We start from the raw sequence: 27662 nt of genomic DNA on the forward strand, positions 1-27662 counted from the left end.
GGCAACCGGACGTATAACCTGTGCGCAATACTGTTTGAAGAGCCTGCTGTTTGCAGACCGTATTTCCTCATGTGGGTATAGTTCCTTCATGATCTAAATGTCAGAACATAAATTGGTTATAGCTTCAAAGACAGCGATTAAGTTGCATCTTGAACATCTAGGTAGGCCTACCATCAATCTCCTGAACAAAATAGCTTTTTCAAAGGATCTTTCATCTTAAAGGTGTACATTTCTGTCCCCGCAGATTGTACATTTCATCTAGAAAAGGACTTTGAAATTAAAAAAGGTGCTTTTAAAGTATGTCAGTTTTAAAGCATTACTGCTTAATTAACTCTGCACCCCTAATGAGTTTCTGTTGGAGTGGGACTATCAAGCCTCTGGAACCAGAGGAGATAGAGGGAGTTTAAACATTTGTATACGGGAACACACACACACACACACACACACACACACACACACACACACACACACACACACACAATGCATTAGGCCTATTACCACAGCCCTGTATGTAACAAAGGCAGACAGCTAACCAGTCCAGGTATAGAGTCCACCTCCAGGCACTCAGCGGTGAGATAAATAGCATGTGACAGAGGGCTGTGATTGGCTGGCCCTGGAGCCAGGGTGGCTGCTGCAGGTTGTTGGAGTGGAGCTGTCCCTGGTCCCTGGCTATTCCACACTCCCCAGCCTTATCAGGCTCCTACACGGCACCACTAGAGGAAGGCATGTCTCAGGAGGGCAGGGCTACCAGCACACCGCTTATCGTCCACCAGCAAGGAGGGTTTAGAGGTCCTTATTAACTCTGCCTGTTTGTGTGTGTGTGCTCATGTGTTTATAAGAAAGGTAAATGTTTGTATGAGTTTTGGATGTGTGTGTATTGTTTGCATGAGTGAAGTGCTTGGTAAGATGCTGTTAATCATGACAAAAACAAAGTAAACAATGATACACACTTCTCTTTGTGCCAGCTCCCACTCTTTCAGTTAAATCTCCAGCCACAGTTCTTCAAAGCCACTGAATGGGAACACAAAGGCTTTTTCTTAAACAAGGTCAAGTGTTCTGTGTGTATACGTTTAGATCCGCTAGGTTATCTCTCCACACTAAGCGGGAAACAATGCAGTGTTTTCTCAGGCTGATGAGCTGCAATCAAAACCAAACCACCAACATCTCGTTCCTGTGTGGAAAGACATAAAATGATCTATTTTTATGTCCTTTGAGTACATGTGTGGCTACACATCTCAGAGCCCCATTGGAAATACACTTCTTCATCTCTGTGATTTACTCAGGTCTGGCTCCAGCCAGTACCATGGAGAGGGGTATCTGCAAGGGGGTTTAAAGGAAGGGGGTTCTGGGAGAGTAGGGTTGTCCTCCCCCAGGAGAGACCAGCACTGATATAATCTGTTTTCCTGGCTCTCCATGAAAGAGAGAGTGAGACCCACTAGAGACTGGCCCTCTCAGATCGGCTGCCCTCCACCCTTACTGTCTATCTTCATCTGCTATCTCTCCATACCTCTCTCCAGCTCTCCTTTTCGCGCTATATTCTCCAAAGCTTATTTTTGTTCCCTCTCTCTATTCATCCACTTCATCTGCTATTCTGTCCATCCATTGGTTTGCAATTGACTTATTGATTTAATTCTCCATTCCAGTCCATCCTCTGCTTGCACAAGCATCCATTTGCTTTTCCTAACGGATGTCGTTGTGTCAATGTTTCCTTATTCTTATCTAAACGCATCTCTTGGTATCTACGTTTGTATTAAACACGATTTCAAATATGGATTCATATTATTAATAAAAGATGAAGAAATCATTGTCATTATGTACATCCATTCACTTGAGAACAGCAGCTGCCAATATTCTAGTCTTTTTAGATCAGAGTGGGATTTAGCTACTACATGAAAACAATGATGTAGCTACAATTCTATCCTAGAACTGTACAGTAAGGATGACTTGGAAGCACAATTCATATTTGAACACAATTGAACAAAAAAAGTAACATTTCATATTATTCATAAAATCTCTAACTTTTTTCTTTCTCCATATTGTGATTTAAAAAAATATGCATTAGCAGATGGATCAGCTATAATTACTGCAAATAGATTGTGGCTTCTACCAATGTAATTGTCTGCATCCTTCTCCATATTGTGATTCCCATTCCTCCCTCTCTTCTTGCCCCCCATCCCTCGCTCCATCCCTCTGCTTCCTGTGTTCACTCTTTCACACCTCTGAGAGGAAAGCATTGTTTTATGGAACCGGGCCATACAGTCTGGTCTGGTCTGGTCCGGTACCCTCTCCATCTCAATTCCTCCTTCTTCTTTCCTCACTGCAGTTTCCCCCATCTTCCTCCCCCAATCGATGGGTAGAGCCTCCTTAGCAGTGGCAGACTCTGTTTGGTAGAGTAGATCCAAGAGAATATGAATATTCATGACTCACCCCCCCACCCCCCACTGTCGGCGGCAACACTTGGTAGCAGCACATGGCGAGACAGCTGTTGCAGGCCAAGCCAGGCATCTGTGCAGTGGGAGAGGGAGACACAGAGAACGCCAGGCAGTGGCCGGGGCATCTGGGTAGAGAGCCAGACAGACAGACAGAAGGAAAGGGGCAGAGGCAGGGTCATCTGGGTGAAAAGAAAGTGGAAGAGACAGACAGAGGGATAAGGGCACCGGCGGGGGAGTTGTCTGGAGAGGAAGAGGACAGACAGCTTGAGGAGCAGGGGAGAAAGTGAGACAGACAGACAGGTTGAGGAACAGGGGAGAAAGTGAGACAGCCAAACAGACAGGTTGAGGAACAGGGGAGAAAGTGTGACAGTCAAACAGACAGGTTGAGGAACAGGGGAGAAAGTGTGACAGACAGACAGACAGACAGGCTGAGGAACAGCAGAGAAAGTGAGACAGAAAGGTAGGGATAATGGCAGGAGGGTCTGCAGACAGACAGATAGACGTTCAGTTTTGGTAGGAGAGGTCTCCTGGACAGGAGGGACATAGGATAAAGAGACATTGAAATGTGTTTAAGCACATTTGAGTGTGAGGTTTCAATGGAATTATACAGTAAGGAACAGTCTATTACAGACTTACTACATACATATGTATGAGCAGTCATAAAACACAACCAATGAAGACACAGAATCAGGCCCTAGCAATGACAGTAAGAGTGCTAGAACAATACTAGATGTGCTGACACGTATGTTCCGGTTAGCAGGGCCTGCTGATTCTCCACAGGGTGAGAGAACGTTCCTTTGCCAGCCATAATAACCCAACCTTGCCAACCCCTGTGCCCCAGCACCCTGCAGTCGCCTCATCCCCTGCCACCCCCCCTACGTGGGGCCCCAGTTCTGGCCGGCCTCCCTATCCTTCTCACCTCCTCCCTCTCCCCCGCTCAGCAAGGCAGCAGGCCCTGTGGTGCCCTACATAGCAGTGAGCGCAGCAGGCTGGCACTGCAGGGAAGCCTGGGGTTTTCTAACTGTGTCAGGCCTCAGGACATTTCTGTGCTGTGTACCAACACACAAAGGACAATCAACGCAATGCAAACAAGAGTGGTACAGAATGATCAATGCTATAAATATGTACTATTTAATATAAAGGGGTCAAATGATTGGTGGTTGGCACCTGGTTCTGAACCTGGGGGCGAAAAAATTGTTCTAGCTGTTTTGTATGTGTATAAAGCAGGATATATGATATATATGGGTGAAACATGTAGGCTATGTAGATGCAAAAATAAGACCTAAAATCATTACTTTATGCTTTTTGATTAGAAACAGTCCTCTGTCCACTTGTGAGCAAAACACTGAATATTAAGTACAAGCTGAAGTACAGTTTGAAACTACATCCATTGGAATTATCTTTAATATTGGAATTATCTCAAATATGAGATCATTTATTATTCAGTAGATGATATGATAAATGTGTGCAAGCCAAAAGTAACAAGCATTTTCAAAACATTTGAAGTCCCAATATTCTGAGAGTAATAGGATAGCAACAGAGATAATATTGTATTTAATAACAGTCAGAGAGTCTTTATTCCACGGCATTGGAAATATTTAATCTTGCACTGAATTATGTTAAATAATTGTGTGAGTGGCGTTACGTATCTACCAACTTTCACTTTAAAAACAACTAGCAATGAAAGTAGAGTTCAGGGCAGCAGACTCATTTTGTACACACACACACACACACACACACACACACACACACACACACACACACACACACACACACACACACACACACACACACACACACACACACACACACACACACACACACTTTTTACCATTTAAAGTAGCCCAAAGAAAAAGCATTATTGAACACACAAAAAATTGTCATCAGGATTTTGATGACTACACCATCATTCCAATATCAATTGATGCAGGTGACTCCAACTTCTCTACAGGAATACTTTCACCCAAGTCAACTAGACCCTCGCACAACAATACATCCTCTCACCAGAAATCACTTCATCAAACATTCAATCAATTGATTCCTGACAATCAACTTGCCATTTTAAAAGTAGACACCCACAGGAACAAAACATTTTCTATGCCCTGTACCTGATCAACAACCTTCACCCAAATGTCATTTCAATGAAACACATTTTTTCAATTTAATGAAGAGATGGTCAATGGAGAGAAAAGAAAGCGAGAGTGATGGAGAAAGCGAGAGTGATGGAGAAAGCGATAGAGATAGACAGGGAGTATCCCTACCATCCACCATGACCTGGCAGAGAAGTCGTAGCACAGCTGCCACCTGAGCCCTGGGTCACACTGTCTGTCCGACGCCATTCCTGCGCTCACTCCGCCAGCCAAAATCCTCTTCCCGTGATGCCTAATAAATATATAAATAAGTCAATAAGGGAAAACACGGATGGAGCACCAATCAGGAGCTGTGTGTTACCAGGATGCACCCAGTGTGAGTGTGTGTGTGTGTCTGTGTGTGTGAGGGAGAGGACACGGACACAAAAACACCAAGAAGCCCTCTCCAAGCAGCTGTGCCCGGGCTTTGCCAGTCCTAGTACCCTGCCATATGTAGACTTAGAGAAGCACCATTTCTGAACCAATTCAAAGCTGTGTGTGTATGTGTGGGGGGGGTTCAATGTACCAATGTGTCCTTAAATAATTTACAATTAGTTTTGTATGTTGGGCTGCCTATTGTTCTGTAAGTGCAGTCCATGGTGGATACATGCTACAAGGTGCTATGAGCCAAAGTCACATTTCAGTGGCTCGTCATTGAAGTGCCTCCATGTTACAGGACATGTACATTTATCTTCAGTCTCTGTGAATAAAAATGGTTGCTACTGATAGTGAATTGAATAAAATGACCATTGACAATAGCTGTGTCCCGTGTGTCCTGTCCTCCTCAAATCACCTTTGTCTTGTGGTTCATTCCCCTTGCGACATGACGTCTTCTTGGTTCCCCTCCATGTTGCCCATTCAAACTGGATGGAAGTCTGTTGTTGATGAGCATAATGAAAACAAAGTCATTTTCCTCAGTGGTATAAACATTTAGTCACTGCCCATGAGGAAAACATTACCGTGAATTCCATTTATTCAAACTTATTATGGAAAACAAAAAATAAATGTCTAAGATAAAAATGCACTTTCATTGACTTTGTGCTTATTCCAAAGACACCAGTACTATTATCCATAACACTGTTTGCCAGTGTTAGTCATTATTTCCATCTTACACAGATAGACTATAGTCTGTCTGTCTGTCTGTCTGTCTGTCTGTCTGTCTGTCTGTCTGTCTGCCTGCCTGCCTGCCTGTCTGTCCTGCCTGCCTGCCTGCCTGTCTGCCCTGCCTGTCTGTCTGCCTCACTGTCTGTCTGCCTCACTGTCTGTCTGTCCAGTATAGTCATAGCTGGATCATGATACAGATATGCGTTTATCCAGAGTCTCATTTGTAGTCATTGACAGACTGTGAAGGAGAGAGCCACCACAACGCCATGTATTCCCAGGTGATTTTGCGTAAGTGCTGCTGTCATCTGTGAATTTTACATGCGTGTGAACGAGTACGCAAGATAGAGGAAAGAGGCTGTGTACGGAGAGAGAAAGAGAGACAAAGCCTGGAAGAGGACCCGAGGTGTGGGATGAGTGGTAATTATAGGGCCTGTTATGGTGTGCTAGCTGTTACAGAGAAGCTGGGCTTGGCACGTCACCCCAATTGAATTAAAAAGTGCTAGACGGGACCCTTTTGTGTGACCCCACACGCCTCCTCCCTTCCCCCAGCGCTGTCTTCAATCTTGCCAGCCCTCAGCGGGGCCAACAAGCAGAGGGAGTGGGCGCAATGCCTAGATGACCCCGGGTAATATGGAAATGGCTGGAGAAACTCCTAACAATACCCCATCAACACACATACAGAACATTCATCCCTCATCTCTTGACTTTATCAAAACCATTCCTGCTCCAAAAGTTGCTGCCAACATAACATCACCACTGCCCTCTTTAGGAACCTCGACTTACCTCTACAGTTCCCATGCTGCTATAATGTTATATAAGTGTTCCAGATACATTTACATGCAGCTCAAGAGCTTTCAGATACTGATGGTGTATACTGTAGGTGGATTTGATCACCAAAAATAGTTTTATTGGCTAAAACCATACCACTAAAGTAATCTGTAGAGTGGTACAGCCGTATCATCCGTACTGTACCTAATAGTGGATGAAGCCCTCTCTGGCCTTCCCTGCCTGGCTCTCTACAGTTTCTGATCAGTAATCACATGTTAGCAATTTTCCACTCAAGGTAAAATGTATGCCTCAGAGACAGGACACACAGACTAAAATGTCAAGTTTACTCGCTCTCCTGCTCTCCCTCACACTCCCGGCATAATGTGCCGACCCACTAGTTTCACTTATTACATTTCAAAGGTTTCTGGCCAAAGTGGTTTAAGAAAAAAAAGTAACCATGGCATTTTTTTTGGCACACCACTCCACCCGTCTTGCCCAGGACGAGGGGGTTACTATGGCTTCAGTGGGCACATTATAAAGCAGACCATTGTCGGGGTTTGTGTGTGTGTGCCACATCAGGTTGCATGCCAGCGTCCTCTGAGCACCCAGACTCATACGAAACCCAGATCATGAATACGGGCAATGCCAGGTTGTGATACAACTACACCCACACCAAGCCTTTAGCCCTGTCCATTACTCCATCATCACATAGTTCACATAGTCAACTGCAATACAGTTTCTTGAGGTGAAGCAACTTCAAACCATGTAAAATGTTTCTGTGCATTGTGTACTCATTGAGCATGCATTGTGTACTCATTGAGCATGCATTGCCCAAGCAGTTTCATCATGTATATACTCAGAAACATTTCTGCTTAATATATGGGGGAAATGAAGACATACACACACAACCTAAAATAACCTGAAGGGGAAACTGAATGTTTTATTTTTCTTTCTTTCCTACTCAAATCCATTAACAAAGAATTGGTGTAATACAGGTTTGTTTGTAATTGTTTCTGTTCCAAATAGCCCCAAACACTAAGTTACTATGTGTGAAAACCTGGAAACAATTTGTGGTTCCCCTTAAAACATATATGTGAGTGGAGGGGAAGGAAAGCTATTTCAGTTGATAAAAGTTTGGCAAGGGTTGAAACGCCCTGGCGACAATAACCTTTGACAGGTGTCTGTTCTTTGGTCCAAATAGATCGTGTGTGAGTTGATGTGGGGCTGGATGTGGTTGTGGTGTAACAGAAAGACTGGTGGCATGCAGGAGGAACAACCAACCTTTAGGGACTAAATGAGTACTCTGGCGCTCTCTGCTGATGGCTTTGGAACATTGCATTGTGCACCTCTCATTGGCTGTGATTATAGGTGTGGTATTCAAGAAGATGCCTGCAGAACAATGCAATACATACTGAAATGTATGTATACGATTATTTGAATATCTGTCAAAAAAAAAGTTGTGTATAGTGTTCACAGATTATTATTTGCAAGAACATTGGATTCATTTGTTCCAGAAAAAAACAAAAAGACCAGTTTGTCCTTCATTCTGCCATACAATGAGACACTATACCTAGCCCTTTGCTTAATCAGCTAACCCTATGTACAAAAACCTAATACCCTAACACGTGTGGAATTATAGGTCAACTTAATGTTTCCATAGCTTCTTAAAAGGCCCAGTGCAGTCAAAAACGTGAAATTACTGTATTTTTTTTAATGTATAAATGTTTCCACACTATGAGGTTGAAATAAACTGTGAAATTGTGAAATTATCACAATTCCCTTGGTGTACGTTTTGGCGTGCCTTGTTGTCATCAATAAGAACGAGAGTTCCAAACCTCTTTGCCAATAACAGCTAGTTTACCCCTCCCCACTCAGACCACTCCCAGACAGACCTAGCAAAATTGTTGCTTGAGAAATTGCTCTTTGCAAAGAAGCTATTTTTCACATTAAGGTACTTAATCGTTACCCAGAAATTATTCAATATTGAGATAAAAACGGCTGCATTAGACCTTTAAGGAGAAGCTTCATTGACAACTGATGTCCTGGGAAAGATGGAAGGCAAATGTAATGTCAAAACGAATAAATGTAACCACCTGGAAGAGACTCTTAGTCAGCCTGGCCAAATAAATACATTTAACACTGTGTCTGACAGGGCCGTTTGGTGGCCTACAGATTAAAGCTTCAAATTAGGCTCTCTCCTGTTCATACCATGAATGCACCCTCTGTTTGACTACAAGGCCTGGGTGTGAGAGAGTGGAGGGAATAAGAGGTTTATATCTCCTCCTGTACTGAGGGGGCATCCCATTATGATAGAGGACCAGGGGAGGGCTTGGTCACAAAGGGTTAAACCTGAGTCTTTTTTTTCACCACAATAAACAGGATTGGCTTCTTTACATGTGGAAAACAGCTCCAAACAGATTTCAGCACAAGACAGGTGCCAGCATTACCATCTGGTTTGAATTTTACCCCCACTTCTCCCTCTCCTCTATCCTCATATACCACCCAATCCCACTTTGTCCAGCTCTCGCTCTCTCCTGTTGTCTTCCTACCAATCATCAAGCAAGGCTCATTCTCTCCTGTTGTCTTCCTACCCATCATCAAGCAAGGCTCATTCTCTCCTGTTGTCTTCCTACCCATCATCAAGCAAGGCTCATTCTCTCCTGTTGTCTTCCTACCCATCATCAAGCAAGGCTCATTCTCTCCTGTTGTCTTCCTACCCATCATCAAGCAAGGCTCATTCTCTCCTGTTGTCTTCCTACCCATCATCAAGCAAGGCTCATTCTCTCCTGTTGTCTTCCTACCCATCATCAAGCAAGGCTCATTCTCTCCCTGCCTTTGCGGACAGTTTTTAAGTACCTGGCTGAAAAGTGAAGAGAAAGCAAATAAAAAGGAATGAATTTACATCACACACACACACACTTTCCCTTCAACCGATGTACAAATCAGTAAGCACTGATTATCACTGTAGGCCACTACAGGTTTCAGGGTGAGGAGTAAGGCCTGGAACTATTAAGTGTCACAATTTGAGATTAAATATTGAACTCCCATCTCTAGTTGTAATTAATTATACATAATAGCTTTAGAGGACTTCTACCAAACAAGACAATGACTGCAGTCTACAACCCATAGCTCCCTACATTTTTCTTAAAGTCGGTTCATGTTATCCTTAGTTGAACTCTTGGCTTTAAGGTTCTCACTCACTGGTTTAGTGGAGGCCTGTCAATAAATCCTCTGTGAAAGGACATGAGGCCTGCTGTCGCCAACGCCAAACACAGGAAACCTTTGGGACTTCAAATGTATGTTCCATACTATTCTCTAAACTTGCTCCCACTGACTTGAAATGTGCTGTAAGCACTTAGGGCAACCATTTAAACACAGCCTACAGTTGGCTATTCCTAAATCCGTTGTTTTAGCCTCTCAAGTAGAGAATATAAAGCATTCCAATAAGGTGAGATTCCCTTGTTGAATATAATATACTGTATTTCTGTGAAAAAAATGTTTTGTCTGCTGTAGTCGAGTTAAGAAAATAGCATAGTTAAAATGAAACCATATTGTATTTTGTGAGCTTACCCAACGTTGAGGGCCAAGCCTAATTTACCGTGTGGTGCCTGTAAATTGGAGTATTATTACTCTAACCTGTGATTTGCGCCTTGCCGGCACGAAGCTCCCGCTAATGAGCCCATTAGGACAAAGGAGAGTCCTAAACAACCAGAAGAAAATAAACAAGCCAGGTGACAAATTGCTACATGGTAGAGTTGAGACTTTGTCGTCACAAATCCACAGCCATTTTCAGCTTGTGCTTTGGTTTCTTCTATAAGTCTACGTTTGAGTTAAACAGAGAGTGCCAATATTTTTTCGGAGGCTTAGAGAGACTTTTTGTCTATCTTGCAGGTGCGGTTTTCAAAAGCAGCCCAATTGCCAGGCACTTTTTGGCCGATCTTGAGCTGCTGAGCTGCTTGCGGGGCCATTTGTTTGCGTACTGGGTAGCCTATTTTATTTACAGAACGCAGCCTTGAACACTATCACAAGAGGCACTTTTCAAGATTGTCTCTTGCCTACTATAAACCTGTACCAGTCAGGATAATGAGTGTGTTCATGTTTCTAAAAGTACAGTCAGGGGCGTCAAGTACCCCAACAATCTGAGGGGCCACAAAGCAGTAGAGGTGTGTTGGTAAAATCACTAGGGAAGCCAAGCAAGAAAAAAAAGCCATTTTACAACCTGTGTGTTGTGATAATTGTGCTGTTTGCAGTATAACATGTTAGTTCATATGCCTTACCACTGGTATATGAACTAACAGGTTATACTGCAAATAAGCACAACTATCACAACACACAGGTGAAGTCCACAAAGCATATTACATGTAACAAACAGTTACATGACCTACAGCATGGTCAAGCAAGTTAATGTTTCCTGATATTTTTGGACGACTGAACAACTATTGATTTCGAACCACGTAGAGTTCCTGCAAGTCACAAAGAAAACAGGAGCTAAATATGATGTGGCTGTCCATGGTTCTGACTTCTCTCTGTGTGTGTGTGTGTGTGTGTGTGTGTGTGTGTGTGTGTGTGTGTGTGTGTGTGTGTGTGTGTGTGTGTGTGTGTGTGTGTGTGTGTGTGTGTGTGTGTGTGTAAGTAGAAAAAACATGTTGACTCACCCTACTTGTAGAGAAACGTCAATGCCCTCCTCCTCTCTTACATACATACATACATACATACATACATACATACATACATACATACATACATACATACATACATACATACATACATACATACATAAACCACAAGTCTAAATCCCTATCTCCATCCATGGCTAATTTAGGAAAGGGCCAATTTTAGCTAGCTAGCTAACCACTGGAGTACAATCAGATGCAACAATTTAAGTTGTTTCTGTCAATGACATATTGCTCTCGATGTAATGTGATTGGTGTGAAGCCAAATCCAAAACTGGCTTCCCTTGACACTTTTTTTGTTGGTGAGCCAGGACCATTCACATTTGGGCTCACTCAGTTTACCTCAACACTGATTGGCTGTAATTGTATACTTTTTTTATCAAGGGAGGCCAAATGGCTTCGATTGCATTCAATGCTACAGGCGGCAACAATGTCATCATCTTTTTGACCAGATAGCATGAGATAGATGACCTACACATACAGAGGGGCACTGTTTCGCTTGCTCGGATGCTTTCTCCGATGAGATTCATTCAGCCTATTGCGAATTTAAGGAAAATTACGAAACACAGAAAGACTAAATATTAAAGAATAATACACACAACTGGCACAAAGTACGTGAGGATTGCTGTGCGGTGGAAGTAAAATTATTTTTCAAACACCTGAAACAGCTTTTTCCTGCAATCTAGAGCTATAATCATTTTTGCTTAATTCTATGTCAAAAATATGTTTATTTTTCTGCACATCTAAGCATACCTCTTGTGTTGTCTGTATCTTCCTAGCTGGTGGCTATTTAAAAAAAGTAAATATGTTTCTCTGCTAAAATCTGGGTAAAATACTGAAAGGAATGTTAGTCTCATTCAGTACATTTAGCAATTTCTTGGTTTCCTAAAGTCTACCAACCTTGCCAGCAGGTATGCCAGCTAAGATAGCTAGACAAGCTACTCTAACTTCATTGATACCCTGAAATGTTTTCTTGATAGCTAGTTATGAGGTTGGGAACCTATCTGGGCTAGCTAAAGGCAACTTCATAAAATTGCTAAGTGGCTTGTAGTATTACAGAGAAACAACAACAAAAAGTCTGAGGGGGCATGTGCCCCTGTGCCTCCAATGGGCATGACACCTCTGAGTGCAGACTGACCATATCCCAACCTGCCCATGCATAAGTTGGCCTGCTGTTGATGGAGAGGTCATTTGGCAATAGATTCGTTTTTTTTTCTCTGATAATCACAACAGCTAAAAAGAAATATACTTACGCCTACTTGCAACACAGTTATAGGCCTTTTAAATGACATGACATGCCAGTGGCCCTGAAGAATGCATAATCTTTCAATATAGAGATGGTGTGTTGTTTCCCAACGACAATTATGAATTATTGCCCACTACTTTCATTCTCTTCTTTGTAGAGTGTGTGAGAGCGTGACACCCATAATCTTGAGGTGCATGTGAATTAGTTAGCATATTTGTTAGTGTACTGAGCAGCAGTGCTGAGCAGCAGTGCTACTCTGTGTGGCCTGTTTGCATCCTCAGCTGCTGCCTCTAATTCACAATTAACTGGACAGAGTCGTCCTCACTCTCTCAGCAGATGGTTTGGGAGCTCCACATTTGTGAGCAAGTGCATGTCTATTGGTTTAGAGGCAGCTGTGGGAGGTAAGCATAGCAATGTTCTGAGTCTAGCAGCTTCATGTGCAAGCACAGATAATAAGAAAAAAAACTTGAAACCTCAAAGATCAGGAAATCTCAAAAAGAGCTTCTCTGCCAAGCCTTCCGTAAAATCCTCATATCATTCTCTGTATCATCGTTAGAGGCGGCTGTTGGTTTCATTCCAGAGTAATCCTTGAGATTATATCCGTGCATGGTGGACAATGGACATATTGTTTTGGTCTTGTTGCTGTAATCCAGATCAGTGCTTCAGCACCATATGGAGTAGGCTAGAGGAGGCCTCAGTCAGCAGAACTACTGCATAGACATGGTCTGTGTTGAATACTATTGCAGCACTGTGCACCACATTTTTAATTTTACCTTTATTTAACCAGGCAAGTCAGTTAAGAACACATTCTTATTTTCAATGACGGCCTGGGAACAGTGGGTACTGCCTGTTCAGGGGCAGAACGACAGATTTGTACCTTGTCAGCTCGGGGGTTTGAACTCGCAACCTTCCGGTTACTAGTCCAACGCTCTAACCACTAGGCTACCCTGCCGCCCCAACATGTGGTTCAATTAGTGAAAATATATATGAATGTAAAATACATGATTATACTATTTATTTAGGGAGATACTATCAACCAAGTAATACTTACCATTCAAGTAGATGGTAAAGACAGATATTTCTGACAGTCATAAACACTGCAACATCATGCATTCACATTTCCCAAAAATACAACATGCACACTGAGACTCAGTGTTACCCCAAAATCTTACAGGAGGAGAGTGAAAACAAGGAGGGGATGAGGCCATCTGTTTTACGGTATAATCTGGAGGAGTCACGGCTCATAAAGAAAGAGAAGACGAAGGCCAAATTGACAGTCGGAGGATGGGATGTCATGCGAGCCAGATGGATTTGCCTTAAGGAGAATTTACCCAGTGTGCACAAGTCCAATCCAGCTGAATCACTGCACTCAAATGTAATGTTTGGTTCTGGTGCTGCACTGTGGTTCCGCTAATGGAAACACCAAACATGCTGCTGTAACATTGGTTGACAAGGGCACCTTGGGTTTGCAGATGTTCACGCTGATGACAGATGGTACCTGTGCGGCTAAGGGAGCGATGAGGAGATGTCTGAACCAGCCTTGTGCCACCTGCACTCCTCTTAAACTCCCTCTCTGCACCCCATTCCCATAACCCAAAACAGTGTGTGTGTGTGTGTGTGTGTGTGTGTGTGTGTGTGTGTGTGTGTGTGTGTGTGTGTGTGTGTGTGTGTGTGTGTGTGACATTACTCAGCGCCGTGGGATCACAGGGTACCAGGGATTGGCACGCTGCTACAGACAGTGTGTGTCTGAATCTCTGGTTGGGTCAGGTAACACAGGCAGGACAAGCTGGTGGCTGGAAGTCCTTCAGCATTTCCACTTCCCTGGAGATGGAACATACAACAGCATATGAGGTCAAATCTATCTGCCACATCAAGCTTCAGATCTCAGGGTTTGCTGGGCTCTAGCTGTAGGCCTTTATCTTTTCTTTTGTAGTGATAAAATGCCATAAGCTGCCAAAAATGTCTTACTGAAGTGGAAATATAAAATGTGTTTTTCCCATACCGGTATAAAGGGATATGGAAAATCAAGAGTTCTTAGTTTACAAAAGTATACTGTAACTTGAGCTGATGCACAGGCAGTAGTGATCACATTTGTTGTCAACATTTACTCTAAAACAGAATTAAATTAAACTCTGAAAACAGGCATGGCTTTTTCATCATGACCACACAGTGAAGTGATGGGTTGAAACATAAAGGGGTGCCATCATGACCACACAGTGAAGTGATGGGTTTAAACATGAAGGGGTGCCATCATGACCACACAGTGAAGTGATGGGTTGATACATAAAGGGGTGCCATCATGACCACACAGTGAAGTGATGGGTTGAAACATAAAGGGGTGCCATCATGACCACACAGTGAAGTGATGGGTTGATACATAAAGGGGTGCCATCATGACCACACAGTGAAGTGATGGGTTGATACATAAAGAGGTGCCATCATGACCACACAGTGAAGTGATGGGTTGATACATAAAGAGGTGCCATCATGACCACACAGTGAAGTGATGGGTTGAAACATAAAGGGGTGCCATCATGACCACACAGTAGGCATGTGTTCCGGAGTTCTAAATTGAGCAACTGCTGAAAAATGAGCTCCTGTATATATTGAGATTTAAATGTTTTTTTTAGAGTGAAGTACATCGAAAAAATCAAGAGAAAACTGCAAGACTCAATAGAAGACAAAACCAGGAACAAACCAAAAAAGACAGGCTTTTGAAAAATTAACTATTTTTCATAAAATTGTACAGTTATCTTAGCTAGCTGAATTGCTAGCAGAATTGTTTACTTGTTGCTAAGCAGTTGCTAGGGACTCTCCTGGAAGAAGCTAGCTAGCTTACAAAGAATAACAACAAAAAATATCTAGTTAACAGAAGAAAGGAAGACAAAATAAGGACAAAAGAAGGACAGAAGAAAAAGGAAAAGAAAGAGGACAACAAAGTGAAACAGTCAGCACTTCTATTGCAACTTCGTATTTCGTCGTCCTAACGTAGTCTACACTGCTATCTGCCCAGCAGCTAGCCAGCTAGCAAACGTCCACCGTCTACCGAATAGCAGCACTGTAGAAACTATTACACTCAACTGAACGACTTGTTTAGTGTAGTGTTAGCTAGCTACATAGTTGTCTTTGCTGTCTTCGTATCCAAGATAATTGTGTAGTTTAGAGCGTGTAGTCTTAGAGTGATTATCTTAATTTACCGAGGTTAGCTAGCCAGCTATTTGTCGTCCTTAACGTAGGAGACACTGCTAGCTAGCCAACAGCTAGCCAACGTCTACTGAATAGAACTTCCGCACTCAACAACCCGGTCGCATTCCGCTTCGCTCCACAGGTAGTATCACATTTTTCATTTCATTTCATTACAGCACAACGGTTTGATTTGTTTGATCGTAGCTACATAGCCGTCTGTGTATCAAAGATAATTGTGTAGTCTAGAGCGATTTTCTAGGTTAGCTAGCCAGCTATTGTCGTTCTTTTAACGCAACGTAACGTAATCAACACTGCTAGCTAGCCAGCTAGCCCCCGAATAGCAGCACTGTAGAAACTATTACACTCAACGGAACGACTTGATTAGTGTAGTGTCAACAACGCAGCCACTGCCAGCTAGCCTACAAAGTCAACAACGCAGCCACTGCCAGCTAGCCTACTTCAGCAGTACTGTATCATTTTAATCATTTTAGTCAATAAGATTCTTGCTACGTAAGCTTAACTTTCTGAACATTCGAGACGTGTAGTCCACTTGTCATTCCAATCTCCTTGCATTAGCGTAGCCTCTTAACTATGTGTCTGTCTATCCCTGTTCTCTCCTCTCTGCACAGACCATACAAACGCTCCACACCGCGTGGCCGCGGCCACCCTAATCTGGTGGTCCCAGCGCGCACGACCCACGTGGAGTTCCAGGTCTCCGGTAGCCTCTGGAACTGCCGATCTGCGGCCAACAAGGCAGAGTTCATCTCAGCCTATGCCTCCCTCCAGTCCCTCGACTTCTTGGCACTGACGGAAACATGGATCACCACAGATAACACTGCTACTCCTACTGCTCTCTCTTCGTCCGCCCACGTGTTCTCGCACACCCCGAGAGCTTCTGGTCAGCGGGGTGGTGGCACCGGGATCCTCATCTCTCCCAAGTGGTCATTCTCTCTTTCTCCCCTTACCCATCTGTCTATCGCCTCCTTTGAATTCCATGCTGTCACAGTTACCAGCCCTTTCAAGCTTAACATCCTTATCATTTATCGCCCTCCAGGTCCCCTCGGAGAGTTCATCAATGAGCTTGATGCCTTGATAAGCTCCTTTCCTGAGGACGGCTCACCTCTCACAGTTCTGGGCGACTTTAACCTCCCCACGTCTACCTTTGACTCATTCCTCTCTGCCTCCTTCTTTCCACTCCTCTCCTCTTTTGACCTCACCCTCTCACCTTCCCCCTACTCACAAGGCAGGCAATACGCTCGACCTCATCTTTACTAGATGCTGTTCTTCCACTAACCTCATTGCAACTCCCCTCCAAGTCTCCGACCACTACCTTGTATCCTTTTCCCTCTAGCTCTCATCCAACACTTCCCACACTGCCCCTACTCGGATGGTATCGCGCCGTCCCAACCTTCGCTCTCTCTCCCCCGCTACTCTCTCCTCTTCCATCCTATCATCTCTTCCCTCTGCTCAAACCTTCTCCAACCCATCTCCTGATTCTGCCTCCTCAACCCTCCTCTCCTCCCTTTCTGCATCCTTTGACTCTCTATGTCCCCTATCTTCCAGGCCGGCTCGGTCCTCCCCTCCCGCTCCGTGGCTTGACGACTCATTGCGAGCTCACAGAACAGGGCTCCTGGCAGCCGAGCGGAAATGGAGGAAAACTCGCCTCCCTGCGGACCTGGCATCCTTTCACTCCCTCCTCTCTACATTTTCCTCCTCTGTCTCTGCTGCTAAAGCCACTTTCTACCACTCTAAATTCCAAGCATCTGCCTCTAACCCTAGGAAGCTCTTTGCCACCTTCTCCTCCCTCCTGAATCCCCCCCCTCCTCCCTCTCTGCAGATGACTTCGTCAACCATTTTGAAAAGAAGGTCGACGACATCCGATCCTCGTTTGCTAAGTCAAACGACACCGCTGGTTCTGCTCACACTGCCCTACCCTGTGCTCTGACCTCTTTCTCCCCTCTCTCTCCAGATGAAATCTCGCGTCTTGTGACGGCCGGCCGCCCAACAACCTGCCCGCTCGACCCTATCCCCTCCTCTCTTCTCCAGACCATTTCTGGAGACCTTCTCCCTTACCTCACCTCGCTCATCAACTTATCCCTGACCGCTGGCTACGTCCCATCCGTCTTCAAGAGAGCGAGAGTTGCACCCCTTCTGAAAAAACCTACACTCGATCCCTCCGATGTCAACAACTACAGACCAGTATCCCTTCTTTCTTTTCTCTCCAAAACTCTTGAACGTGCCGTCCTTGGTCAGCTCTCCCGCTATCTCTCTCAGAATGACCTTCTTGATCCAAATCAGTCAGGTTTCAAGACTAGTCATTCAACTGAGACTGCTCTTCTCTGTATCACGGAGGCGCTCCGCACCGCTAAAGCTAACTCTCTCTCCTCTGCTCTCATCCTTCTAGACCTATCGGCTGCCTTCGATACTGTGAACCATCAGATCCTCCTCTCCACCCTCTCCGAGTTGGGCATCTCCGGCGCGGCCCACGCTTGGATTGCGTCCTACCTGACAGGTCGCTCCTACCAGGTGGAGTGGCGAGAATCTGTCTCCTCACCACGCGCTCTCACCACTGGTGTCCCCCAGGGCTCTGTTCTAGGCCCTCTCCCATTCTCGCTATACACCAAGTCACTTGGCTCTGTCATAACCTCACATGGTCTCTCCTATCATTGCTATGCAGACGACACACAATTAATCTTCTCCTTTCCCCTTCTGATGACCAGGTGGCGAATCGCATCTCTGCATGTCTGGCAGACATATCAGTGTGGATGACGGATCACCACCTCAAGCTGAACTTCGGCAAGACGGAGCTGCTCATCCTCCCGGGAAGGACTGCCCGTTCCATGATCTCGCCATCACGGTTGACAACTCCATTGTGTCCTCCTCCCAGAGCGCTAAGAACCTTGGCGTGATCCTGGACAACACCCTGTCGTTCTCAACTAACATCAAGGCGGTGGCCCGTTCCTGTAGGTTCATGCTCTACAACATCCGCAGAGTACGACCCTGCCTCACACAGGAAGCGGCGCAGGTCCTAATCCAGGCACTTGTCATCTCCCGTCTGGATTACTGCAACTCGCTGTTGGCTGGGCTCCCTGCCTGTGCCATTAAACCCCTACAACTCATCCAGAACGCCGCAGCCCGTCTGGTGTTCAACCTTCCCAAGTTCTCTCACGTCACCCCGCTCCTCCGCTCTCTCCACTGGCTTCCAGTTGAAGCTTGCATCCGCTACAAGACCATGGTGCTTGCCTACGGAGCTGTGAGGGGAACGGCACCTCAGTACCTCCAGGCTCTGATCAGGCCCTACACCCAAACAAGGGCACTGCGTTCATCCACCTCTGGCCTGCTCGCCTCCCTACCACTGAGGAAGTACAGTTCCCGCTCAGCCCAGTCAAAACTGTTCGCTGCTCTGGCTCCCCAATGGTGGAACAAACCCCCTCACGATGCCAGGACAGCGGAGTCAATCACCACCTTCCGGAGACACCTGAAACCCCACCTCTTTAAGGAATACCTAGGATAGGATAAAGTAATCCTTCTCACCCCCCCCCCCCTTAAAATATTTAGATGCACTATTGTAAAGTGGCTGTTCCACTGGATGTCATAAGGTGAATGCACCAATTTGTAAGTCGCTCTGGATAAGAGCGTCTGCTAAATGACTTAAATGTAAAATGTAAGTGATGGTTGATACATAAAGGGGTGCCATCATGACCACACAGTGAAGTGATGGGTTGATACATAAAGAGGTGCCATCATGACCACACAGTGAAGTGATGGGTTGAAACATAAAAACATAAAGGGGTGCCATCATGACCACACAGTGAAGTGATGGGTTGATACATAAAGAGGTGCCATCATGACCACACAGTGAAGTGATGGGTTGAAACATAAAGGGGTGCCATCATGACCACACAGTGAAGTGATGGGTTTAAACATGAAGGGGTGCCATCATGACCACACAGTGAAGTGATGGGTTGATACATAAAGGGGTGCCATCATGACCACACAGTGAAGTGATGGGTTGAAACATAAAGGGGTGCCATCATGACCACACAGTGAAGTGATGGGTTGATACATAAAGGGGTGCCATCATGACCACACAGTGAAGTGATGGGTTGAAACATGAAGGGGTGCCATTAAAATGCACAGTTGTGCCATGTGTAAAGAGACAAATGACCAGCTCTTGATCCACAGGAAACAGAGAAGGGGAAGAAGGGCTGTGAACAGAGAGACAGTAATTACCCCCATTCATCTTCATGGGACCCCAGCACACTGTTATGGAGACACGCCCCTAGTGGAGTGCATCCCCACATTTGATAAATCTCTCCTGAAATTATCCACCACCAGTGGATAGGGCCTCCATCACTCCGTATGCTACCATTCATCATCTCATTAAGAGTTTGGGCCAGGAGTGGGTTGAGGACTCCCAACATTGTGGGAGACTTTGAGCTCTACCAAAGACAAGCGGTATGGTGCAGGTTACGGTTGTTTATGGTTGTTTATGATAGGCCTACGTCCAGTCACATTGGATAATGATTTTTTTTTTAATCACAAATTGGTTAAATGCAGATGCCATTTTTGGGGGGAAATATTTTGATCACAGGCCACTATCCCTTTACCATTTGAGAGATACATATTGTAGCGACCCGCACAGACAGCTGTGTGTTATGTGTTAGGCTAGGAGGTGGTTGTGTTGTACTGACCAGTACCCGGTGTTCGCGGGGTCCGACATGTCAATCAACCTGCTATCTGCCAATCACGGGAATGCCTGGAATGTTCTGATGCCGGGCATCCTGGTGGTTGGCGGAGTGGCGTGGAGGGGGGTTGGGCAGGGGGGTGGAGCATTGGAAGTTAAGACCAGGTTCAGCCTTTGTTCTCTCTCTCTTACGTCTGGGCTTCACAAGAGAAGGTCACGATTGGCTTGTGGGTTATCTGTCATCTATTTGGCGTGTGCTACGGCCCAAACAGTAGCCTGTGTAAAGTTGGTTTAATAAACCGTCAATTCGCAAACTCAAGCCTCTGTCTGGACAATTGTTCATTTATGATCTAGTCAGGTCATTACAATATGTTTCTGCTACTGTTGCATTCGGTCAACAATGTAATAGGAACCCAGATATTTTGTTGTTTGAAATTAAATCTATCATCAGTCTGTATTTATATACCCATGTATGTATCTCTGTATTTGTTTACATATGCGAAGAGGATCCATTCGTGTGAGTTAATTTGGTTAAAATGCAACAGTGATTATGTGACGGCACACAGGAAATGCAGTGACATTAAAACGGAACTCTTTGCTGCAAAGTGAGCAGAAATAAAGGCTCTCTCTGGATAACCCCCCACGGCCCAGGTGGATTAATCTTTTTAAAAGCCACAAGCATCTCTCTCTTTTTCCGCAGACACAGAGGAGCAGGGCACTGAGCCAACGAGTCCCGTAGCGCTCCAAACACATCACTAACCGGATCTCCATGTGGTACATTCATTACCGTAAAATACGCAGCCACTCCCCGCTGAACGCTCTACACTCACCGCCATCGCATTTTCGCCAGCCCCCCTCCATAAAACCGTTTACGCCGACAGTTCTGAATTGGGCTGTGTCCAAGTTTAACATTAGTGGGTGGGAGCTGTAAGAGTGATTACAGCCACAAGTTATGCTCCAGTGATAGAATCTGCACATGGATTATTCCGTACTCTGCAGTCAGTAAACTCTCTACCATGAAGACGCTGGTTACACCATTGATTTACAATACAGTCTTAACCACAGTCAAATATCCCTCTCTTTCATTTGGATGTGATATCCCATTGTCCTTTGAACTTTACAGTGATGACTCAAGTGATTTATCAAGGTAAATTGACAAATGGAAACTCAAAGCAAGATCTGAATTGATATAACAAATGTGTCATAGTTCCTCCCAAAACGTTGCAGCACAGCCTTCTCATCTAACCAGTTTTGTTGTTGCTTTTTTATTTTACAGTATAAACAGTAGGACATCACTGCTGGTAAATTGTATATTTTTAGATTCACTGCGCTTTTATTTGGAATTCGTCTTCATAGCTCGTTTTAAAGAGGAGATGCTGACAAATCTGATTCTTGTTGCCAAATTCTGGATGAAGTACTTTATTTCCAACAAGAGAGGTCTATATTTGGGCCCATATGATTGTTATTTCTTCTTTGTCAACAAATATTAATGCTGACTATGCAAATGTTATATCAAAGCTAAACATGGTGTGCGTGTCAGTGAAGGCTCCTCAGCGGAGGAAGGGGAGGACCCTCAGTGAATTTCATAAAAATACAATTGTAAAACATTTAAAAATGTATCCTTTTTTGATAAAACATACTAAATATAATCACGTCACCAAATAATTGATTAAAACATACTATTTTGCAATTAAGGTCTGCAGTAGCCTCAACAGCACTCTGTTGGGTAGCACCATGATGTAGCCGGAGGACAGCTAACTTCTGTCCTCCTCTAGGTACATTGACATCAATATAAAACCTAGGAGGCTGATGGTTTCCACCTCCTTCCATAGACTTATGTAAGGAGGTGAAAAATAAATTGAAGTGGGTCTAGGATGTCAGGTGATATGATACTTGACTAGTCTCTCAAAGCACTTCATGATGACAGAAGTGAGTGCTACGGGGCGATGGTAACTGAAATAAATTACTTTTGGGAGAGGGAGAGATTGAATATGTCCGTATTCAGCCATATTCCCAGGCACCGCGCCATGGTTAAATGCGATGGTTCGCGCTTTCAGTTTTGCGCGAATGCTGCCATCTATCCACGGTTTCTAGTTAGAGTAGGTTTTTATAGTCACAGTGGGTACAACAACTCCTATACACTTCCTGTCAACTCAGTCAACGTATCAGTGTATTCGTCAATGTTATTCTCAAAGGAAACTCGGGAACATATCCCAGTCTGTGTGATCAAAACTATCTTGAAGCATGGATTCCGATTGGTCAGCCCAGCAATGAATAGTCCTTAGCACGGATACTTCCTGTTTGAGTTTCTGCCCATAGGAAGGAGGAGCAAAATGGAGTTGTGATCAGATTTGCCTAAGTGAGGGCAGGGGAGGGCCTTGTAGGCATCCCAGAAGTTGGAGTAGCAGTGGTCGAGTGTTTTAGCAGTGCGAGTACCACAGTCAATGTATTGATAGAAATTTGGGAGAGTTTTTCTTAAATGTGCCTTGTTAAAATCCCCAGCTACAAAAAATGCAGTCTCAGGATATGTGGTTTCCAGTTTGCATAATGTCCAGTGAAGTTCTTTGAGGGCAGTCGTGGTATCGGCTTGAGGGGGAATATATATGGCTGTGACTATAACCGAAGAGAATTATCTTGGGAGGTAATACGGTCTGCATTTTATTGTGAGGTATTCTAGGTCGGGTGAACAAAAGGACTTGAATTCCTGTATGTTATCACAATCAAACAATGAGTAGTTAATTATAAAACATACTTCTTTCCAGAGAGATATTTATTCCTGTCTGCGCGATGAACTGAGAACCCAACTGGCAGTACGGACTCAGATAGTATATCCCGAGAGAGCCATGTTTCCATGAAACAGAGTGTTACAATACCTGATGTCTCTCTGGAAGGAAATCCTCGCCCTGAGCTCGTCAACTTTATTATCCAGAGACTGAACATCAGCGAGTAATATACTCGGAAGCGGTGGGTGGTGTGCGTGTCTCCTAAGTCGGACTATAAGTCCACTACCTCTCCTCCGCCAGCTGTGTTTTGGGTCAGTCTCTTGAATCAGTTCAATTACGAACAAAGGATCCGATTCAGGAAAGTCGTATTCCTGGTTGTAATGCTGGTGGGTTACCATCGCTCTGATATCCAAAAGTTCATCCCGGCTGTATGTAATAACAAAAATATGGGCACATTTTTTAAAGAAATAACATAAAAACAAACAAAATATTTCAAAGTTTCCTAAGAGGTAGAAGCACAGCAGCTCTATCCATTTGCGCCCTTTTGTAACCCTTGTCTGATGAAGAATGAGGAGTGGACCAAAGCGCAGCGTGGTACATGTTCATGATTTTTTATTAACTCAGAACACTTTGAACAAAAATAACAAAGAGAGAACCAACCAGTTCTGTAAGGTAACTAAACAGAAAACAACTACCCACAAAACACAGGTGTGAAAAAGCTTCCCTAAGTATGATTCTCAATCAGAGACAACGATAGACAGCTGCCTCTGATTGAGAACCACACCCGGCCAAACACAAAGCAACAGAAAACATAGAAATAAAGAAACTAGACTGCCCACCCTAGTCACACCCTGGCCTAACCAAAATAGAGAATAAAAACCTCTCTATGGCCAGGGCATGACACATTTTGATGTCCTACCGTTGGAACTAATGATTACATCCTATATAAGCTATACGTAGGCAAGAGTGTGTAAGGCGGGATTGAACGGGTCTCAGTCTGTGCAAGTGTCACTGTCTGTCACCTAAAAAAAATGTTGACCTGTGCTCACCTACATTGTAAACTTTCATTCATAGGCTAGGTTATAGCAACCACATGATGGTTAAATGGAATATTTGAGTATCGTGTAGTAGCCTAAACCTATCAGTGTTACATTGAACTGGGTGAATAGAATATGACAGTCATCCAATATGCTGTAACAGAAATAAGTCCATGCTCAAGAAAAAAAGTGTCCTCCCTCCTCTTAAACGGCACTGACTGCCACTGGACTTTGTGTGTGTGTGTGTGTGTGTGTGTGTGTGTGTGTGTGTGTGTGTGTGTGTGTACTAGTAGGTGAAGGTAAATGTTTATCCTGGCATCCTGCTGAAGTGACCAACTTAATGTACATCTGTACACCATGTGAGAACTCACAAGACATAATTATAAGATTAAATGAGCACAGTGTAGAAGGGGTCACAGGACAGTGACACTCATGCAATTTAAACATTCATTTTACATGTGTTTATAAGAGTGGAGACATTTTAATATTTAATCAAAAGGCAATATGAATGTCCTCTATAGCTGCACTCACTGGGGTTGACAAACACTGAATCAAACCTTATGCATCTCCATCTCTAATCTCCATGGGAAGTCATGTTTGGTGCCAAGGCCTCCTGTTTTTCCCATCCTCTGCCAACACTCCCCAGTAGATACCATGTACATTATCCTCATCCACTCCATCACTTACCTCGATGTCTTTCCACCAGCAGGCAAGAGGTGCTTGTCCACTAATGTGGTCCAGTTATTTTCTCTCCTTTTCCAACTCAACTCATCTTGTCCACACAGTAACTCTAGAAGTGAAGGTCCCTGCATAGAAAATGAGTTTGGGTTCATGTTAGTCAGTTCATATTTTGTTATCTATTTACAGATCCTCAGATCATGTTGATATATTTTCTGATAACTAGATTGGTTTAGCTTATGATGTCCTACTTAATTTTGTTAAATCTTTATCTATATATCCCTCAGTCAGAAATAGACCAAGGCAATGTGCTTGCCATGCCATCCCTTATATTCTAACTGCTAACAAGCCTATTTGCCAGTGACTGACATTGATTTGATCCCTAAAGCCCTGAGCTTGGCACTGGATTGTTCCTAAGCAAATTAAGCCTCTATCATACCCACCCCCACCTTCACCCCTCTCCTCCTCCTGCCATGGGAACCCTACATCTTTAATGATGATGTTTTGAGCAGATCCCACAACACAAAAGCGGTGACATCTGTCTCAGTAAGTGCTGCACTCAAGATCCCCCCCTTTGTTCTATCTCCTCTTCTTGAAAATAAATCTAAAATAAAAGAGTTGTGGGAGGGAGCTGCTAAAAGAGGAAAGCGGGGAGAAGTTGAAACAAAGAACCTTTCTTTCAAAGTGTGTTTTCTGGATAATTCCCCATACAGCTTTCCTAATGTTAAAAAAAATGTGTTAAGAGTTTATACTTCTCTCCTGGTTCTGGTTTTGGCTCTGTTGCCCACCAGCCCACTGCTGGTTCCAGGCCCCACTTGGATCTTGAAAGGACATTTTCCCCAGATTAATTTATACATTTGAAACTCAAACCCATTGAAAAATAGTTTAAGCTAAAAGTGGCTTGCAAGAGCGTATGATGGTGGACTCATGAGCGATGTTGAGATGATCATCATAATTTAGGTCTGTGGCAGAATTTAACTTCATAAGAAAACAAATAAGTCAGTTATTGAGCATAGCTCTATTTCATATGCACATGAGCTCTTAAACTAGTGTTACCTTTTCCAGCATGACGTCCACTGATAAGACTGATTGGATACAGCCGACATTCTGTAGCATACGGTACAACTTTTCAAAATGAAGGCAATTTTGGCCAAAACGTCATTATATGCTAAGGATAAAACTTTGGCAACACAATAATATTTGTTTTAATTATAACACTGACTGGGCCTATAGCCTAAGAGTTGATAACCTATATGATCCTCTTGCTTATGATGATGGCAACAATAAAGGACAGGCGATGTTGTAGTCAGCTATGAGCAATCAAATGTGACGCAACGAGGGTCCTCCGAACTTTGCCACAAAAAATGGCAACCTCCATGTTGTGTAGGAGGACAGCAATATTTAGCTGGGCTATTCGAAGGGTTTCACCCTTAAAATCGTATAATCCTGCCAGCTCACACTGCGGGCTTCTACATCAGATAGCAAATTATAACCCTAAACCACTGAAATTAAATTTGAAAGATCCATACATACCAGATAGGGAAAGCGAGAAAACTCCGGAATGGCAGAAGACAGCGAAGTATGACCGCAAACTATTCGGGCGGTATGGCTCTTCGTCGGGAATCGACCCTGCAAAGCTGTGGCCCAGCCATGCCCAGCTCGAGGAGATGATAGCAGAGGAGAGGGAATGGAACCCTCCGCTCCAGGTGATGCTGAAGAACGTCGAGGCGAAAACGAAGGAAGCCAATGCGAAACGTCTCGCGAGGTAAACAGCCATGCTAATACTAGCTATGCTAATACTAGCTATGCTAATACTAGCTATGCTAATACTAGCTATGCTAATACTAGCTATCTTTTTAGGACCTGTCAAAAGACATGTTTGTTTCTACGCAACGTGCTATACTAGATAACATTGAGAGAAATTGAGAATGGTAGTTACTGCATGACATTTGCCTATATGACTCAAGGCAACTAGTTACATGGGCATGACATCTCTCAATGAGAGTCCTCATGCATGTATGTATAACATAAATATGCTCAACAGTCTGATAGGCTTTGGTTCCAATTCATAGTGTTGTGGAAGTACAGCATTTTCTTGACAGATAAAGCTCTCTAACCATACCTTTTTATAGTAGCTTTTATGATGACATGATACTTGGCCAACACTCCCTCCTTCTTTTGCAGAGAGAAACTGGTTGCAGCCAATATGGCCAAGATGCCTAAGATGGTGGCTGACTGGAGGAAGGAAAAACGTGAGGCGAAACAGAAGTTGAAAGATGAGAAGGCCCGTCGTGAAAGGCTGCTAGCCGAGGCCAGAGAACGCTTTGGCTATGCTATGGACCCCCGAAGCCCCAAGTTCCTGGAGATGGTCAGTGAAATCGAAAAGGAGGAGAAGAAGAAAAGGAAGCTGATGAAACGTAGACTAAAGGAAGAACAGAGCCACGTCCCTCCTGCTGCTTCCTCGGCTGATTCCTCGTCTTAAGGCACTGACTTTGTAAATATGACTATTTAGTCAACTTTGTAAACGTATTGTTGTCAACTGTGTTTTGAGTTTGGCTGCTATAATGAATAAAACACACTAGAACTAGGTCGGTCTCATCATACTTTACTGACTGACATGATAGACTAGTAGCTAGTATAGGATGAATGATTGTGTGATAAACATGTTTATTATTGGAAAACATTACACAATATTAAAAACAGGCAAAATCCCACCACACTTTTCTTATCCAGATACACAGCAGGAAAAACAATCTTGATTAACAGTCTGTCCTCACAGATCAAGGGAAGCTGTATGTCACATTTGACCAGCAGTCCTCTGTGGATCGCTTATAGATGCAGGGGTGGCGGGCCACATCGTTCTGTGTGTACCAGTTGTAGAAGTATGCTACATGGTTGGTCCCTGGAGGTAGAATGACAGGAGTAGGGGTGGTGTTGTGCCTTTCTTGTTAACTGCTGCAAAAAGCTATACTCTGAGGTTCCGAGCAGAGGCCAGGGGT

At 44.0% G+C, this 27662-nt stretch overlaps 1 protein-coding gene and 1 pseudogene across 1 annotated transcript; one reads left to right on the forward strand and one right to left on the reverse strand.

Annotated features, from left to right (window-relative positions):
* Positions 1-25571, reverse strand: part of LOC118377936 (nuclear factor 1 X-type-like) — a 242269-nt pseudogene extending 216698 nt beyond the window's left edge.
* Positions 25572-25859: 288 nt separating this feature from the next.
* LOC118365506 (growth arrest and DNA damage-inducible proteins-interacting protein 1-like) lies at positions 25860-27250 on the forward strand. The gene is made up of 2 exons (XM_035747775.2): positions 25860-26428; positions 26848-27250. Exons 1-2 carry the CDS (start codon positions 26028-26030, stop codon positions 27143-27145), a joined length of 699 nt encoding a protein of 232 aa, XP_035603668.1. The 5' UTR covers positions 25860-26027; the 3' UTR covers positions 27146-27250.
* The last annotated feature ends 412 nt before the right edge of the window (positions 27251-27662 follow it).

This window comes from Oncorhynchus keta, chromosome 32 (genome assembly GCF_023373465.1).
Source record: "Oncorhynchus keta strain PuntledgeMale-10-30-2019 chromosome 32, Oket_V2, whole genome shotgun sequence".
NCBI lineage: Eukaryota > Metazoa > Chordata > Actinopteri > Salmoniformes > Salmonidae > Oncorhynchus > Oncorhynchus keta.